This window comes from Myodes glareolus, chromosome 9 (genome assembly GCF_982192425.1).
Source record: "Myodes glareolus chromosome 9, mMyoGla1.1, whole genome shotgun sequence".
In the NCBI taxonomy this organism is placed as follows: Eukaryota; Metazoa; Chordata; class Mammalia; order Rodentia; family Cricetidae; genus Myodes; species Myodes glareolus.
Genome location: NC_142034.1, coordinates 6,766,756 through 6,783,495, shown reverse-complemented (window position 1 = coordinate 6,783,495; position 16,740 = coordinate 6,766,756). Strand labels below are relative to the sequence as shown.

The 16,740-nt window shown below is 54.1% G+C and overlaps 1 protein-coding gene across 11 annotated transcripts in view; it reads left to right on the top strand.

The window, feature by feature from the left end:
- Positions 1-16,740, top strand: part of Tmem94 (transmembrane protein 94) — a 34,915-nt gene that overhangs the window by 16,975 nt on the left and 1,200 nt on the right. For 10 of the 11 annotated variants that reach the window (XM_048451995.3, XM_048451999.3, XM_048452000.3 and 7 more), the window contains 29 exons: positions 4,971-5,090; positions 5,283-5,410; positions 5,664-5,800; positions 6,443-6,645; positions 7,082-7,233; positions 7,513-7,615; positions 7,796-7,882; positions 8,121-8,237; positions 8,514-8,570; positions 8,856-8,960; positions 9,097-9,261; positions 9,656-9,865; positions 10,136-10,451; positions 10,822-10,995; positions 11,331-11,433; positions 11,514-11,731; positions 12,425-12,606; positions 12,682-12,820; positions 13,262-13,377; positions 13,520-13,619; positions 13,931-14,039; positions 14,164-14,353; positions 14,639-14,716; positions 14,957-15,042; positions 15,294-15,375; positions 15,665-15,813; positions 15,909-16,003; positions 16,116-16,209; positions 16,344-16,514. In XM_048451995.3, the coding sequence (XP_048307952.3) occupies positions 4,971-5,090; positions 5,283-5,410; positions 5,664-5,800; positions 6,443-6,645; positions 7,082-7,233; positions 7,513-7,615; positions 7,796-7,882; positions 8,121-8,237; positions 8,514-8,570; positions 8,856-8,960; positions 9,097-9,261; positions 9,656-9,865; positions 10,136-10,451; positions 10,822-10,995; positions 11,331-11,433; positions 11,514-11,731; positions 12,425-12,606; positions 12,682-12,820; positions 13,262-13,377; positions 13,520-13,619; positions 13,931-14,039; positions 14,164-14,353; positions 14,639-14,716; positions 14,957-15,042; positions 15,294-15,375; positions 15,665-15,813; positions 15,909-16,003; positions 16,116-16,209; positions 16,344-16,514 (3,986 nt within the window). The remainder of the gene's footprint in view (positions 1-4,970; positions 5,091-5,282; positions 5,411-5,663; positions 5,801-6,442; positions 6,646-7,081; positions 7,234-7,512; positions 7,616-7,795; positions 7,883-8,120; positions 8,238-8,513; positions 8,571-8,855; positions 8,961-9,096; positions 9,262-9,655; positions 9,866-10,135; positions 10,452-10,821; positions 10,996-11,330; positions 11,434-11,513; positions 11,732-12,424; positions 12,607-12,681; positions 12,821-13,261; positions 13,378-13,519; positions 13,620-13,930; positions 14,040-14,163; positions 14,354-14,638; positions 14,717-14,956; positions 15,043-15,293; positions 15,376-15,664; positions 15,814-15,908; positions 16,004-16,115; positions 16,210-16,343; positions 16,515-16,740) is intronic. The other variant, XM_048452002.3, reaches the window with a different exon arrangement.

Genomic DNA, 16,740 nt, shown 5'->3' with positions numbered 1-16,740 from the left:
GGCGATCCTGGGCTCAGGCTGCAGAGAAGGAGGCAGGAGATGTCTGGGTGGTAACAGTGCAAACGGGGAGTCAGTGAGTGCTCTGCAGGCCTGGCTCAAGGAGGGATGTCTCTCTGGTTCTCTGGCTTCTCATAGACTTCTCTCAGTCCTGCAGGGACCTGCTCCTTCCTGGGCATAAGGTCCTAGCTCGAGGTCTAGCAGCTTCCCGTGTAACCTTATAGCCTGTGCATGTCACCTGGACCCATTTACTGCTTGTCCCCATCTTTTGGGCATGCAACCCTTACCTCTTGCAATGGTCCTCTCTCCCTCCTCTGTTTTACACATCATGAGTTTTAAAGGTGTGGTCTGTGAATCCTGTCCTTTCCAGGAATTCTTGTATCCGACTGTGGAGAGGACGCAGGAGAAGATCGAGTCCAAGAGGAGAAGCTAGTGTGAGGGAAGGTGCTGGGGGCACAGTCCTCTTACTATGGCCCCAGGTCTTCTTCCTTCTGTCAACAGGGAGGAACAGGCCCAGCCTGCCCTTTGTAACCCTTTGTCTTTCTTATCTAGAACCCCCAAGAAAGCCTCTGCCCTTTTAGGAAGTTGTATAGTAGATCCTAGCTGCATTGAATGCTTGATTTGGATCCTGGGCTCTGGAGGGTCAAGATCCTACTGGCTTCAGGCAAAGGAGCTAAGAGTCGCTAGGCAGTGGTGGTGCACACCACTGTGTGCTTTAATTGGGAATTGCTTTAATCCCAGCAATTGGGGGCAGAGGCGGGTACATCCCTGTAAGTTCAAGGCCAACCTGGTCCACAGAGAGAGTTCCAGGACAGCCAGGCAGGGCTATACAGAGAAACCCTGTCTCAAACAGACAAACAAACAAACAAAAAAGAAGCTCTTGGGATGAATGCATCCTGGAAAGCTGAGGTGGCCAGTGGTGAGGTGGACACTATGTGCACCTACAATTCAAGGTGTGTAGCACTGGGCCCCTGCCCCTCAGGCCTGGCAGGCCCTTAGGGTCATAGAGGTGTGTGTCCCACCAAAACCAAATGGCCAAGGAGAAAGCCAGGGGATACATTTGGAACTAGTCAGGAAAGAGAAGGGCAGAGTGGCCGGCCATAGGCAAAGCCAGAACAGGCCCCTGCAGAGGACAGAAATGGGGCCATTGGAGTGGCGAGGTAGGACAAGGAGTCAGAGTGTTCCCACAGCCCTTCATTCTCAGTAGACAGTCTTAAGGTATCTCGGGCCAAGAGTTTGCTGCTTTTGCTTGACTTTTCCTGGTGGAAGCTCTTCAGGTGGCCTCTGAAGATGGAAACTTGTTGCCCCTTCAGGAACTCTGCTTCTTGGTCCCATCGCCTTGTATTTTACAGTTGGAGATCTGTCAACTGAATTTACCCTGACATCAGCTTCATCCCAGAAATTTTAAAATTTCAAGTTATAGTCAGTGGGGTCAGGATGGTATCCAGACAGTTCTTCTCCTCCTCCTCCTCCTCCTCCTCCTCTTCCTTCTCCTCCTTCTCCTTCTCCTCCTCCTCCTCCTCCTCCTCCTCCTCCTCCTCCTCCTCCACACAGAGATCTACCTACCTGCCTCTGCCTCCCCAGTGCTGGGATTAAAGGCATGTGCCACCATCACTTGGTCTTTTTTTTTTCTTTCTTTTTTCTTTTGAGACAGGGTTTCTCTGTGTAGCTCTAGCTGTCCTGGAACTTACAGTGTAGACCAGGCTATTATCAAACTCACAGAGATCTGCCTGCCTCTGCCTTCTGAGTTCTGAGATTAAAGGCATGTATCACCACCCAGCTAGCATGTCTTTGAAAGCTGCAGGTACCACTGCAGGCTTTGTTTGATGTCCCCTAACTAAGGTGCCATTGGGATCGTTGAAGCTATTTCTGTGCTCATCCATTCAACTCGTTCACTGAGCTTGGGTGTGTCTAGCATCATCTGTTGTGGTTCAGTGGGGAAGGCTTGTGGAAATAGGGGAATTCCTCTTCAATTCTGTACCAAATACTATACCAAAATTCAAGGAATTTAAGGTACAGTAAGAGAGTCAGACATACAAATCCAGAATCAGTTCCATAAGGTGCAAGCTGAGTGCAAATCCAGAATCAGTTCCAAAAGGTGCAAGCTGAGTGCAAATCCAGAATCAGGTCCGTAAGGTACAAGCTGAGAGCCAGGTTGCCCGATGCCCTTAGACCACAAACCTGAAGAGCAGCTCTGGGCTTTTGGGAACTGTTTGTCCCTCCCACAGGAGATGATATTTGAGTTATCTTGAAGAAGCAAGAGTTGCCTGGTGGCAAGTGTGTCCTTGGTCAGGAAGTATGCATCCCTTTGCACAGGAGCTGAAGGAGCAAGGGCTGCAGAAAGAAGAGCAGGGAGAGGCTGGAGGCCACAGGCTCCTAAGGCCTCACAGAGCAGACGCAGGACTGTGGCAGTGAGGAAAGGAGGCTGCAGAAACGGCTCAGTGGGTAAACATGCCTGCCATCAAGCCTGAGGACGTGAGCTGGGTCCCTGGGACCCATGTGACGGAAGGAGAGAACTGACTCCCAAAAGTTGACCTTCGACACAACCAGTCAAATGTAATAAAAATGTAAAGATGAAGGGAGTCAGCTGTTGAGGGCGACTTTCTCTGGTTGGGGGATTGCGGTGGGTTTGGAAAAGGTAAAGAAGGGATGGAAAGGAAAGGTGTGGGGGGCAGGTTGGAGCCTGGGTAGTGGTGGTGTGGGAGGAGAGGTGACCAGCACGGATGAGTTTGGGGTTTGGGATGTTTCCTGTTTCCTGTGAAGCAGCTCTGAGGCAGTCAGAAAACAGGCCTGTGTTCAGAACGGGCCTGGCCTGGAGTGAAATGTGGGTCTTGGAGCAGAGAGGTGGTAGGTGAATCCACAACTGTGGCAGAGGTGTCCTGGGAACATCCACCAGCTGGCAAGAATGGGCTGTGGGGTGAGAGGAGGGGGAGCAGGAATGGGTGGTTCTCAACACAGAGGCCCCAGGTGGAGGTCCCTGTGTTCCTGTGCCTCCACTGCAAAGAGGAGAGTGGCCAAGTCACGGTGCTGTCTGTAAGAACTAGCTGTCTATCCCCCTGAGCTTATGTCCTGCCTAATTGCAAAATAGCGGTGCTAGAAGGCAGAGGTGGCAGGGTCTTCTTTTTTTTTAATTTTAAAAGTTATTATGTCTGTTTGTGTGTGTGTGCTGGTCAGAGGACAACTTGCGGAAGTTGGTTCTCTCCTCCCACCACATAGGTCCTGGGGCTTGGACCGGGTTATCATGCTTAGCAGCCCACACCTTTACTGGCAAAACCATTTCACCAGTCTGCTTTAGAAATTCCTACCACCAGTAGCCTTTAAGTTACCCACCCACTGGGGTGGCCTCTTATTTATGCCTATGTAAAGCGTGTGTCTGGCCTCTTTTCCGGCTATGGGATTTGGTTGAGGTTCTCCGTTCCAGCAGAGGATTGTGATTTGTGAGTCTACCCCTAAATAAATAACCCTGTCTTTTTCTCAATTCTGAGCTAGTGTGGGATTTCTTTTAAGTGTCCTTCTTCATTTGGTGCCCCACGTTGGGTGCTAATTTGTAGTAAGAGGGGCTGCTTGTTGGTTCCCAGCCGCTTAGCCCCGAAATAATCACACAGAAACTGTATTAATTAAATCACTGCTTGGTCCATTAGCTCTAGCTGCTTCTTCTTCTTTTTCTCCTTCTCCTTCCTCTTCCTCTTCCCCTTCTCTTCTTCCTCTTCCTTCTCCTGCTCCTCCTCCTCCTCTTCTTCTTCTTCTTTTGTTTTTTCAAGACAGGGTTTCTCTGCAGCTTTTGGAGCCTGTCCTGGAACTAGACCAGGTTGGCCTTGAACTCACAGAGATCCACCTGCTTCTGCCTCCCAAGTACTGGGATTAAAGGTGTGCACCACCACCGCTCAGCAGCTCTAGCTTCTTATTGGATAACTCTTACATATTAATTTAACCTATTTCTATTAATCTATGCATTGCCTTTTGGCTGTGGCTTACTGGCTAAAGTTCCCAGTGTCTGTCTCTAGCCACGGCTTCCCTCTCACTCCACCCTTCTTTTTCTCACCAGCCAAAAGTTTTTCTTAAATGCCTTCCCCAGGAACAACTAAGAACAACATCTGAGCCAACTCTCTTTTTTTTTTTTAAAAAAAAAACATTTCTTATAGTTTATTTAACTTTTATTTTATGTGCATTGGTATGAAGGTATCAGATCCCCTGGAACTGTATCTTCAGACAGTTGTGAGCTGCCATGTGGGTGCTGGGAATTGAACCCTGGTCCTCTGGAAGAGGAGTCAGTGCTCTTAACCACTGAGCCATCTCTCCAGCCCCTGAGCCAACTCTCTTAAAGAAAGAGATGTATTCCAGGTGATGGTGGCGCACACCTTTAATCCCAGCATTTAGGAGGCAGAGGCAGGCGGATCTCTGAGTTCTAGGCCAGCCTGGTCTACAGAGTGAGTTCCAGGACAGCCAAGGGTACACAGAGAAACCCTGTCTCAAAAAACCAAAGAGAGAGAGAGAGAGAGGGAGCAGGAGAGAGAGAGAGAGAGAGAGAGAGAGAGAGAGAGAGAGAGAGAGAGAGAGAGAGAACGACGGAAAGGGCAGGGTGATGCATGCCTTTAATCCTAGTACTTAGGAGGCTCTGTGAGTTCCAGGGCAGCCAGAAATAGATGGGCAGACCTGCGTCAAAACAAAACAAAACAAAACAAAAAACAATAAAAAAGAAATAGATACCCTTTGGTCTGTGAAATATTGAAGTAAAATGGGGTAGGGGATGGTACTGGAAGCAAGAAGAGTTGGAATGGGGCAGGAAGACCGCCCGGCTCCATGGGTTGAGTGTCGAACAACCAATCTGAGTTGAGAAAATCCTTTTCTTGCGTTTCTTTTCACTTGACTATAAGATAAGGAGTGTGGGGTCAGAATGGGGAAGAAGACCTGCAATCAAAGAGTGAGTCTGGGCAGGGCCCTGGGAGATGCTGACTGTTTCTATCTCCCTGCAGGGAGAGCCCCCCTTGGCCCTGGGCCTGTCTACCCGGAAGGCCCTCAGTGTCCTGAAGGAACAGCTGGAGGCTGTGTTGGAGAAACACCTCAAAGAACAGAAGAAATGTCGCACGTGGAAGGTGACGCTTCCTTGGGTGGCAGGAGCCTGACTGCGCAGGCAGCGAGGCAGGGGGGGACATGCTGTGCAAAACCTCTACTGACACTTCATAAGTTCCAGTTCACTGGGAGTGGTGTCCCACCCTACCTGCTGGAAGATGTGGGCATACTGGAGCCGGCTGGGAGACTCACTGCCTGCCTGTCGATTGCTCTAGGAGATGTGGAGAAGCAGCTTCCTGCACCTTGGTAACCGCTGCTCCTGCTTCCACTGGCCGGGGGCTTCTCTCATGCTGTTGGCTGTGCTGCTGCTGCTGTGTTGCTGTGGGGGCCAGCCAGCCGGGAGGTAAGCACAGACCATGGCCTCTGTCAACTCCGTTCTAACCCATCTAGGCCATCCCAGGGCTCTGACGGGGCTGTTACCTGAGCTGCCCCATAGTGACCTGAGTACAAGAATCCCCTTTCTATTGACTGGGGACAGAGGTGCAGGAAACAAGCAAGACCACTTTCAAAAGTGGCTAGAGGAATAGGCTGTGGGAGCTGGCTGGGAGGCCCTTTCTCTGGAAATACATGCTGTTCTCTGTGTCCCTCAACACCAGCCATGGAGTGGAACTGGTAAATGCCTCTGCCCTGTTCCTGTTGCTGCTTCTCGATCTCATCCTCATTGGGCGGCAAGATCGGCTGAAGCGCCAGGAGGTGGAACGCAGGCTCCGGGGGATCATTGACCAGATCCAAGGTGAGGTTGAGGGTCAGAGCAGTCTGTGACATGTCAGAACACCGCCAGTCCAGACCCAGCCGGACAGGTTTGGGGTGACAGGTGCCTTCTGTGACTCCCTTCTGCTTCTCCAGGCCATCCCAGATGCCACACACAGCTCCTGAGGGCTGTTTCTGCCCAGGCTCCAGCTGTCCTGTCCAGCCTCTCCTTGTAGCTCATCATCCCATATGATCTTCATCCTAGAGCCCCTCCGTCCAGCCTGCTTCATGCTTCATGCCTCTGTTCTGCTCCTCTCCACCTGGACTGCTTCTCCTTCTTTGTCTCTAACTCATGAAATCTTGTCCTTTCTCCCTGGCCTACTACCCATGCTGTCCCTGTCTTCCTGGTCTCTTCCCATGCTGTCCCTGTCTTCCTGGTCTCTTCCCATGCTGTCCCTGTCTTCCTGGTCTCTTCCCATGCTGTCCCTGTCTTCCTGGAAGTCATCTCTTGTTGCCTGGCAGACAGGTTTACTCCTTCTTTACTCCCTCCCCACAGTGCTGGCATCATTCTTTATATTTTTGTCCCTAGGGAAGGATTCTCAGGGAAGGTGCTGTTGAAATATGGGGTGCATTTGCATGCATGGAATAGGTGTGCAGAGCCAGCACTGTGTTTTGTTCTCGTCAGATGCTCTCAGGGACGGAAAGGAGATCATGTGGCCGAACGCCATGTATCCAGACCTCCACATGCCCTTTGCGCCGTCCTGGTCCCTGCACTGGGCTTACAGAGATGGACACCTGGTGAACCTGCCAGTTAGCCTGTTGGTAGAAGGAGACATCATAGCCCTGAGGCCTGGTCAAGAGTCCTTCGCCTCCCTGAGGGGCATCAAGGTAGATGGAGCAGCTGGGGGAGGATCTGAAATCCATTAGGAGTCCTGAGACTAGACTTTGAAGCTTCCTGCCCAGCATGGGGGTTACCAGGGCACCCGGGGCAGGATTAGAACCTCCTCCTGCTGTTGCTCTGTCTCTTCCTGGAAACCCAAGTCCCATAGGGCCCACCCTGGCAGGCTCATTGCTAGTGGAGAGACCATGACCTTGGAAGCTATTTCTACTTTGGCTGGCTCTGTCCAGAAAGAGTGGTCTTGCCAATCATAGTGCTAGACATTTATAATCCTAGCCATGTAGAGGCTGAGGCAGAAGGATTGCGGGTTCCAGGGCAGTGTGACTGTCTCAAGAAACCCAAAACAAAACAGTCCCACCTCCCCATTCCCAAAAGACCCACAATGCACTCTGATGGAGTCCTTTCACTCCGCATCACTGCTGGCAGGACGACGAACACATTGTCCTGGAGCCGGGAGACCTGTTCCCCCCCTTCTCTCCACCGCCCTCCCCGAGGGGGGAAGTGAAGAAGGGACCACAGAACCCCCAGCAGTACCGGCTCTTCCGTGTCCTGGAGACTCCTGTGATTGACAGCGTCAGGTAGCACTGCCTTCCTCCTGTCCCGCCCTGCTGGCTTCTCCTCCAGTGCTTCCTGTGAGCATTTTTAGGCTGAGGGAATAGCCATGGTGGTGGCCACAGCCCCTCTCTCATGGCACTGTGTGGCCCAGGCTGGGGCTAACGCTGACTAGGGAATTTCAGGACTTGGAGGTATTTGGTGATGGTTTGTCCAGGAGAGAGGCCCAGAACCCTTTTGAGGTGTGGCTGTCTGGCGTCTTGCCCTCAGAGAGACTGAGGGTTGCCGTGGTTTTTTTTTTGCAGATGGTGCCTGGACACAGCCTTGTTGCGCCCAGTTACTGCTCTGGACAATGAAAGGTTCACAGTCCAGTCGGTGATGCTTCACTATGCCGTGCCGGTGGTCCTGGTATGTGAGAGACTGCAGGGCGGGGAGAGGGCCAGACATGGGTTAGCTGCAGGCCCAGCCCAGGCGAGAGGGCATGAAGGGGTCAGAGTGAGCCTGCAGTGTGAATAGCAAAGGAAGGGGCCTGCAGCTCAGTCCCTCTCCGGGGAAGTCACTAAGGCTATGCCCCTCCTGTCCCCACAGGCTGGCTTTCTCATCACCAATGCCCTGCGCTTCGTGTTCAGTGCTCCTGGGGTCACTTCGTGGCAGTACACCCTTCTCCAGCTCCAGGCAAGGGTGACCCTTTCCTCCATGTTGAGCTTCTCTGTCCTGCTCCTCCCTTCTGCAGCCCAGGGTGTCTCAGAGTGTAGCTTAAGATTGGCTCCTGAGCTTCCCTTCCTTCCAGCTCCCAGGACAGCTGTCTCCTCCTCCCTGGAGGATGGCTGTGTGGCAGGGCATCCCTCCCCTTCTTCCTCCCTTTGGAGCAGCATCTCCTTAGGATCCTGGCATGTGGTTCGCTCTTTCTCAGGTGAATGGCATGTTGCCCATCCTCCCTCTGCTCTTCCCGGTCCTCTGGGTCCTGGCTACCGCCTGTGGAGAAGCTCGTGTCCTGGCCCAGATGAGCAAGGCCTCACCCAGCTCCCTGGTAGGTTGTTCCAAAGCATCTGGAGGACAGTGGCAGGAACAAAAAGAGTTAATTGGCTGTGCCAGGAAGTGGGGCCTAAGTCCAGATCCACGTTGGTTTTAGCATGTTGAGGCGCTGGGAATTTCTGCATGGTTTCAGGTACTTTCTGTTACCAAGTAGGTTCCCAGGCCAGGCCCAGGTGTGGATCCCATCAGTGAGCCCAGCTGTGTAGACATGAAGGTCTTTGTGACAGTAGCCGTCTCCTCACTGATGCTCACCCTGTCTCTCTCTGTGTAGCTGGCCAAGTTCTCAGAGGATACTCTCAGCAGTTACACTGAAACCGTCTCCTCTCAGGTAAACTGCTGAGATAGACGGGGTATCCTCCAGGCCCCTGCAGGCGCTAGGATCTCTGTGATTCTCTGGCCTTGACCTCCAGCTGAGCTCTTGGAGCGCTTGCCCCCTCCCCCCATCCCTGCTGAATGTGTGCATGAACCAGACCTCATCCTGTATCAGTAACTTGTCCCAGAACTCTACTTGCTGGCGTCTCCTGGACTTCTCTCGAATTGGGCCCTACAGGCTGTCTTCAAGGAAATAAGACTGAGCCCCAGATAGCCTCACAGACTGTCTGTCTCCCACCAGGAAATGCTACGATGCATTTGGGGTCACTTTCTGAGGGTGATCCAGGGGACGTCGCCAACGCTGAGCCACAGCGCCAGTCTTCTGCACAGCTTGGGCTCTGTCACGGTGAGGAGGCCCCTCAGGGGGGTCGGCCTGGGGAATGGACCTTCCTGCTGGGTCTGGATGGTCGTCTGTTTGTATGTGGCACTGGGCAGTTAGACTAACATTGAATCCTTTCCTAACCCTGCTTCTTTTCCTCCAGGTACTGTGTTGTGTAGACAAGCAGGGGATCCTGTCATGGCCAAACCCCAGCCCAGAAACTGTGCTCTTCTTCAGTGGGAAGGTGGAACCCCCTCACAACAGCCATGAGGACCTCACAGACGACCTGTCCACCCGCTCCTTCTGCCATCCTGAGGTAGAGGAGGAGGTATGGCCAGCTCCCATGGTGGTCGGTTAGGGTGCTTCGTCTCAGGACTGGGCCTGTAGTCTTTGGAGAGTGAGGCTTAGGAAGGAGAGGGGAGCTCCGATTCCTGGGTCTTCTGAGTGGTTAAGATGAAGGATGAGTGGCCAAGTGTGGTCACACAGGCCTTTAATTCCAGCACTCGGAAGGCAGAAACAGGTGGATCTCTGTGTGTTTGAGGCCAGCCTGGTCTACAGAGTGAGTTACAGAACAGCTAGGGCTACCTAGAGAGACCTTGTCTCAAAAAACAAAACCAAAAAAACTAAGGCTAAGGCCATTAGGAGCCCAGAACTGCCCCGTCTCCCTGATCCTCAGGAGCCTTGGGACTCTGGTCCTAGACCTGTGCTCCTGTTCTCCTCAGCCCCATGAACGAGATGCCCTCCTTGCTGGCTCCCTGAACAATACCCTGCACCTTTCCAACGAGCAGGAGCGTGGTGACTGGCCTAGCGATGGTCCCAAGCCCTCGGAGCCCTACTCTCATCACAAAGTACACGGCCGCAGCAAACACCCATCGGGTTCCAATGTGAGCTTCAGCAGGGACACGGAAGGTGGAGAGGAAGAATCTGGCAAGGTAAGTGAAAGGAGAGAGAGTAGAGAAGCCACCTTGTCTGTCCTAGGCCTTCCTGCCTCCCCTATCAAAGGGAAATAGCTCAATCTGAACCAACGGGGTCAGAAGAGCAGAGGAGGGAGGCACATGCAGCCTTCTTTCTGAAGTAGGAGAGCAAGAGCACTGGCACCCTGCTGGGGAAGATGGGCTCTCCCCTGGGGCTGGTTCCTGGCCTGCTTGGGCATCAGGGCCTTTCCCCACCTCCTACCAGCCTTATCCCCACGTTTCCTCCAGGCCCAGCCTGGGACAGAGGGTGATCCCTATGAGGCCGAGGACTTTGTGTGTGACTACCATCTGGAGATGCTGAGCCTGTCCCAAGACCAGCAGAACCCTTCATGCATCCAGTTTGATGATTCCAACTGGCAGTTACACCTTACCTCCCTCAAGCCGCTGGGCCTCAACGTGCTGCTGAACCTGTGTAACGCCAGCGTCACCGAGCGCCTGTGCCGCTTTTCTGACCACCTGTGCAACATCGCTCTGCAGGAGAGCCACAGTGCAGTGCTGCCCGTGCACGTGCCCTGGGGCCTCTGCGAGCTGGCTCGGCTCATTGGTACGGCGCTGTGGTGGCGGTGTTTGGGGCGGAGCCACTTGAGTGACTGCTGACCTTTCAGGATGGGCCTGGCACTGACTGTCCCTGGCATGGCATCCATTTGTCGTGAACATAGCCACCCTTAGCTTTCTAGTCTGGCATGATGACTACATGTTGGAATATAAAGATGGCAGGAGTCGGTCAGGTCAACTAGATTCTGTCTTCCCACCTGTTCCGCAGTGTAGCTTTGGAGTCTGTCCTATAGACCAGGGTGGCCTTGAACTCACAGACATCTTCCTGCCTCTACCTGAGTGCTGGGATTAAAGGCATACGCCGCCATTGCCCAGCTTGTCTCCTCTCTTAAGGCCCTTTGTGCTATCCTTGTTCATAGGCTTCACTCCAGGGGCCAAGGAACTCTTCAAGCAGGAGAACCACCTGGCACTCTACCGCCTCCCCAGCGCTGAGACGGTGAAGGAGACGGCGCTGGGGCGGCCCTCCTGTGTCACCAAGCGGCGCCCCCCACTCAGCCACATGATCAGCCTTTTCATCAAAGATACTGCCACCAGTAAGCCTCACTTGGGCTCAGCTGGCATTCAGACAAACCTTTTGGCTTGGTGGGCAGAAGACTATACCCTGTCCCATTTATTCAAGTGGATGCTAGACAGCTCCCCAAGTCTCTGATGTGGCAGAGGTTGGTCTTGCGGACCAGAGTCACAGAGATGGGGATTGTAGCGCCAGCACTGCTAGTCTAGCAGTGTTCCATGGTGACTGGCTGACCAGGAGGTCCCTTCCTCTACCAGGAGTACTTCCCGCCCTCTGTAAGGACTACAGTGTGCTTGGTCAGGATAAGGCGAGAGTTGGTTTGTGGCCTCACGATGTGGTCTCTTTTCGCCGTCCCAGGCACAGAGCAGATGCTGTCCCACGGCACTGCTGACGTGGTTTTGGAGGCCTGCACAGACTTCTGGGATGGCGCTGACATCTACCCTCTTTCGGGTTCTGACCGGTGAGTGAGGGGCTCTGCTGGTTTGCCTGCCTGTTTAACGGTCCTAGGCATCTCAAGACCACTCCCTACTTCTCTGGCAGAAAGAAAGTGCTGGATTTCTACCAGCGAGCCTGCCTGTCTGGTTATTGCTCTGCCTTCGCCTACAAGCCCATGAACTGCACCCTGTCCTCCCAACTCAATGGCAAGTGCATTGAGCTGGTGCAGGTACCTGGCCAGAACAGCATCTTCACCATGTGCGAGCTGCCCAGCACTGTCCCCATCAAACCCAACATCCGCCGCAACAGCTGGAGTTCTGATGGTACCGTGAGCCTGTGTTTCAGCGGGGATGACATGGGGGCTCCCTGGGGCTAGGGAACCCAGAGCCAACGAGCTTCAGAGGGCTGTGGCATCACTCAGAGGACAGTGCCCCGGGCAGTCCAGGGTGGCGTTCACTAGCCTGTGACATGGGGCATCCCTCAGTTTCTCCTCATCTCTCCCTTCCTCGGGGGTTTCTCATGGTGCTCAAGAGGATCAATGTATATAAAAGTGTTTCCTTAGAAAGGTTTAGAATGCCGTGTTTATAAAGCATTACCTTATCAGAATTAACTCAAACTGTTAGAACCGAGGGACATAGACCCTGCCTTCCATCCCAAGCCTGCATATTTGGCCATATCTTATAAGCCCAGGAGACATGTGTTAAGGGTCTGGAACAGGGCTGGGCAGCTGAGCCATGTTTAGCGTGGCTCCCAGCATGGCCGCCTTGCTGATGAGCACCTTTCATTGTCTCTTCTCTTGTGTGTGTTGGCTCGTATGTATCCTGACTCTGTGCACCTGTGTGGCTGTGTGTGTGGTCCCCTGGGGCCCTTACGCTCACTGATTTGGGTGTGACCTCTATGTGTGTGGCCCTGGGCTGCCTCCTGGAATCTGCTGGTTCCTCCACGTCCTGACTGGGCTGTGTCCTGATTGTCTTGCCACATGCCGGCTGGCTTTTGTGTCTTGTGCCCGCCTGAAGAAGGGATCGGGGAGGTGCTGGAGAAGGAAGACTGCATGCAGGCCCTGAGCGGTCAGATCTTCATGGGCATGGTGTCCTCCCAGTACCAGGCCCGGCTGGACATCGTGCGCCTCATCGATGGGCTGGTCAACGCCTGCATCCGCTTTGTCTACTTCTCCCTGGAGGATGAGCTCAAAAGCAAGGTGAGGAGTGCCTTCCCGTGTGTCCGCACTGCTGTTCCTGAGCCCGTGCCCCTCATCACCGTCCTCCTCCCACAGGTATTTGCTGAAAAGATGGGCCTGGAGACAGGCTGGAACTGCCATATCTCCCTCACACCCAATGGTGACATGCCTGGCTCTGAGATCCCTCCCTCCAGCCCCAGCCATGCAGGCTCTCTCCATGATGACCTGAATCAGGGTGAGGGCAAAGGTGGGAGGCAGGACTGGAGTGAGTGTGGCAGGATCCCCTTGTTGATACAGCTAGAAGAAACTTGCTTATATGCTGCTACCTAGAAGCACACTCCCTTGGGAAACAACCCCATGTTCTTGTGGGCAGTAACAGGGGGCTATTAAAAGTGGAGGCCTGAGTGGGGTGGTGGTGGCGCACACCTTTATTCCCAGTACTTGGAGGCAGAGGCAGGCAGATCTCTGTGAGTTTGAAGCCAGCCTGGTCTACAGAATGAGTTCCAGGACTGCTAGGACTGTTACAGAGGGAAACCCTGTCTCAGCGGGGGAGGAGAGTAGGAGTGGATAGGACGGGGAGGAGAGGCCTGGAGACAGAAGGCTGTACCATTTGCAGGGCATGACTTAGCCTCCCAGAAGGCTGGCCCAATGTGAGTACATGCTTTCATCCCTACAGTGTCCCGAGACGATGCAGAAGGACTCCTCCTCTTGGAGGAAGAGGGTCACTCAGACCTCATCAGCTTCCAGCCTACGGACAGTGACATCCCTAGCTTCCTGGAGGACTGTAACCGGGTATGATGGTGGGATCTGTCCTGTGCCCTCAAGGGGCCAAGAACTGATTCAGGAAGTGAAGTGCCAGCAGGAGGAGGAGGAGGCAGGAGAGGCGAGTCTCTGTTCCATATCTTGAGACTACTGACATCTCTGCTTCCTCTAGGCCAAGCTGCCCCGGGGCATCCACCAGGTGCGGCCCCACTTGCAGAACATTGACAACGTGCCACTGTTGGTGCCCCTCTTCACTGACTGCACCCCTGATAGTGAGTACTGGGGCCCCTCCTTCCGAGCTCCGGCAGGGGTGGGCGCTGCGTAGCTCACAGGGGATGAGAGTTTTCTAAGCAAAGTAAAAACCTGGGCTGTGCCTGGCTGGGGTCCAGTGGGACCATGCTGTGGACATGCTCACTGCAGGGAGCCTGGAGTGAGTGGTCACGTGATCCGTCTTGCTGCAGGGTGGGGTTAATGCTCCAAAGAGGGTCCCCCTTCTCACTGTTCCTGGCCTTTTGACCTGTGGGTTTCTAGCACCTCCCAGGGCTCTGCCCGCCTGACTCTTGTGTCTCTCTCCTCCCCTCAGCCATGTGTGAGATGATAAAGATCATGCAGGAGTATGGGGAGGTGACCTGCTGCCTGGGCAGCTCTGCCAACCTACGGAACAGCTGCCTCTTCCTCCAGAGTGATGTCAGGTCAGAGAGAGACATGAGGACTGTGGGCCTGGGTCTGGTAGGAGAAGGGGGTAGGATGCTCCGGTCTTGTGGTCGACAGTTTTGACAGTATAGTTCATGGGTGGATTTTCCCTTTACTGAGCAGCATTGCCCTGGATCCCCTGTACCCATCCCGCTGCTCCTGGGAGACTTTTGGTTATGCCACCAGCACCACCATGGCCCAGGCCTCCGATGGCCTTTCTCCCCTGCAGCTATCAGGGCAGCTCAACAGCCTGCCTTGCTCCCTGACCTTTCGCCAGGAAGAGACCATCAGCATCATCCGGCTCATTGAGCAGGTGGGTCTTAGATAGGTACTGGAGGTGGCATAGGGCCCTCTGGGGTAAGCAGCCTTGAAGGTTGAGCTGCAACATGTGATACCTATGGGCCCTCTAGACCTCATGCTTCCTGCCTTCCCGGCCTGTGGGAGGAACAAGCGAAGCTCCCCAAGGCAGTTGAATTTGTTTCTGCTCCTTCCTCATAGAACACCACAGGCATATGGCTCTTGACTGAAGCTTGCTTGTTGTAGGACCTGAGAGAGGCCAGGCAAAACTGGGTCACTAATTGTCCCTCTTGGTCCTTAGGCTCGGCACGCCACCTATGGCATCCGTAAGTGCTTCCTCTTCCTGTTGCAGTGCCAGCTGACCCTTGTGATCATTCAGGTAAGTCAGGGCCTGTGCAGGCATTGCCTCTCTATATAAGGGAGGGATAGTTAATGGTCTGAGGAGTCTGGGGTGTAGTATAGCCACATGCCTTGTGTACCCCTCAGCTTGGGAGATGGCCCCGCTGCCAGAAGTGTTCTCTCCTCCCTGCTCCTCTCGGTCAAGATGCTGAGTCTGTTGGGCAGGGCAAGGTAGCCTTGGGGGTCTACAAATTTGGCGATGTTTTCTTTCCTGGTTTAGTTCCTTTCTTGTCTGGTTCAGCTGCCACCACTCCTGAGTACCACAGACATCTTATGGTTGTCCTGCTTTTGTTACCCTCTGCTCAGGTGAGAGGCCTTGAAGCTGCTCAGTGCCCAACCAGTAGGGCTGGGGTGTCAGTGGGCATCCCAAGGGACCTAGAGTTTTCTGGCAAGATGCTCAGGGATCACCTCGGTGCTAGGAGGCACCGGGGCACGGTCCCTTTGTCTTACTCTGCCTCACTAGACTTGACCTCATCCCAAGATTCTCTGTAGGTGTTCCCTTTGAGAGTTGGGAGACAGGTAGTAACCACTGTCCCTTTACCCACACTGCATTTCAGCATCTCTCTGTTGGGGAAGCCACCACATAGTTCCATCATGTCGATGGCAACAGGCAAAAACCTTCAGTCCATTCCTAAGAAGGTAAGCCCAGGTTACCAGGGCTTCACAGAGTCTGGGGGTTGGTGCTGGGAATGGGCCTAACCTGGAAGACTCTGCAGAGGTCAGGGACCTGGAGAGCTGGTACTTGGCTAGTGGAGGGAGGTTGTGGTCAAAACTGAGAAAGAGCCTTGCTGGGAATGTTGTCCTTGGTCCGTATCTTCTGAGGTGTGACCATTTGCTGAACACGAGAGAGATGAGCAGGTGCCAGGTCTGCCTTGTGGCCCGCAGAGGGCTGCCCACTGCAGGGCTGACGTCCTCCTTTATGCCACAGACCCAGCACTACTTCCTGCTCTGCTTCTTGCTCAAGTTCAGCCTCACCATCAGCTCGTGCCTCATCTGCTTTGGCTTCACACTGCAGAGTTTCTGTGACAGTGCCCGGGCCCGCAACCTCACCAACTGCTCCTCAGTCATGCTTTGCAGGTAGGCCCTGGGGCTTCTTCCTTTCCACCCCATTTCCACCCCAGCCCATTCTCCTGTGAACCTCAGGAGGGTGAGCCTTTGTCTCCCTTTGGCAGCAATGACGACAGAGCTCCAGCCTGGTTTGGAGATTTCGCCAATGGGTTGCTGTCAGCTCAGAAGCTTACAGCTGCCCTGATCGTTCTGCACACTGGTGAGGACTCTGTCTCAGTGGGGCTGCTGACTACTAATGGGGAAGCCCCGAGGTGGGAGGCAAGGCTTTGGGCCAGTGGAAGCCTTGACACCCCACTGGCCAATCTTTCTAGTCTTTATCTCCATCACCCATGTCCATCGCACTAAGCCCCTGTGGAGGAAGAGCCCCTTGACAAACCTCTGGTGGGCGGTGACCGTGCCCGTGGTGTGAGTAGTGTTTGAGGGGGGCTGCGGGACAGGGCTGGGACGACAGGTGGGAGGAAGACGGGTCTGTCCCGGGAAAGCCAGGAAGAAAGCCCGATGACTCCAGGGTCACACAGGGCTGTTCTTTCCCTCCATAGGCTCCTAGGTCAGGTGGTCCAGACAGTTGTGGACCTGCAGCTGTGGACACACAGGGACACACGTGTCCACTTTGGTCTAGAGGATGTGCCCCTGCTGACGTGGCTCCTGGGCTGTCTGTCCCTGGTCCTTGTGGTCGTCACCAATGAGATTGTAAAACTGCACGAGATTCGGTGAGCTAGCAGCCCAGCACTGCAGTGGGCCCTGTCCCCTAAACCTCTCACCCCGTGTTGGCGTCCTGCTCAGTTCTCTTGTCTAAGGGGGTGTGCCAACCTTTTTCCCCTGGTGCTGGAGAGGGAGCCAGTTCTCCTAATACGCTCTGCCCTGGCTATAGCCCTAACACTCTTTCTGCTTTCTGAGGCAGGCTCTCACCAAGTAGCCTACATCGATCTTAACCTT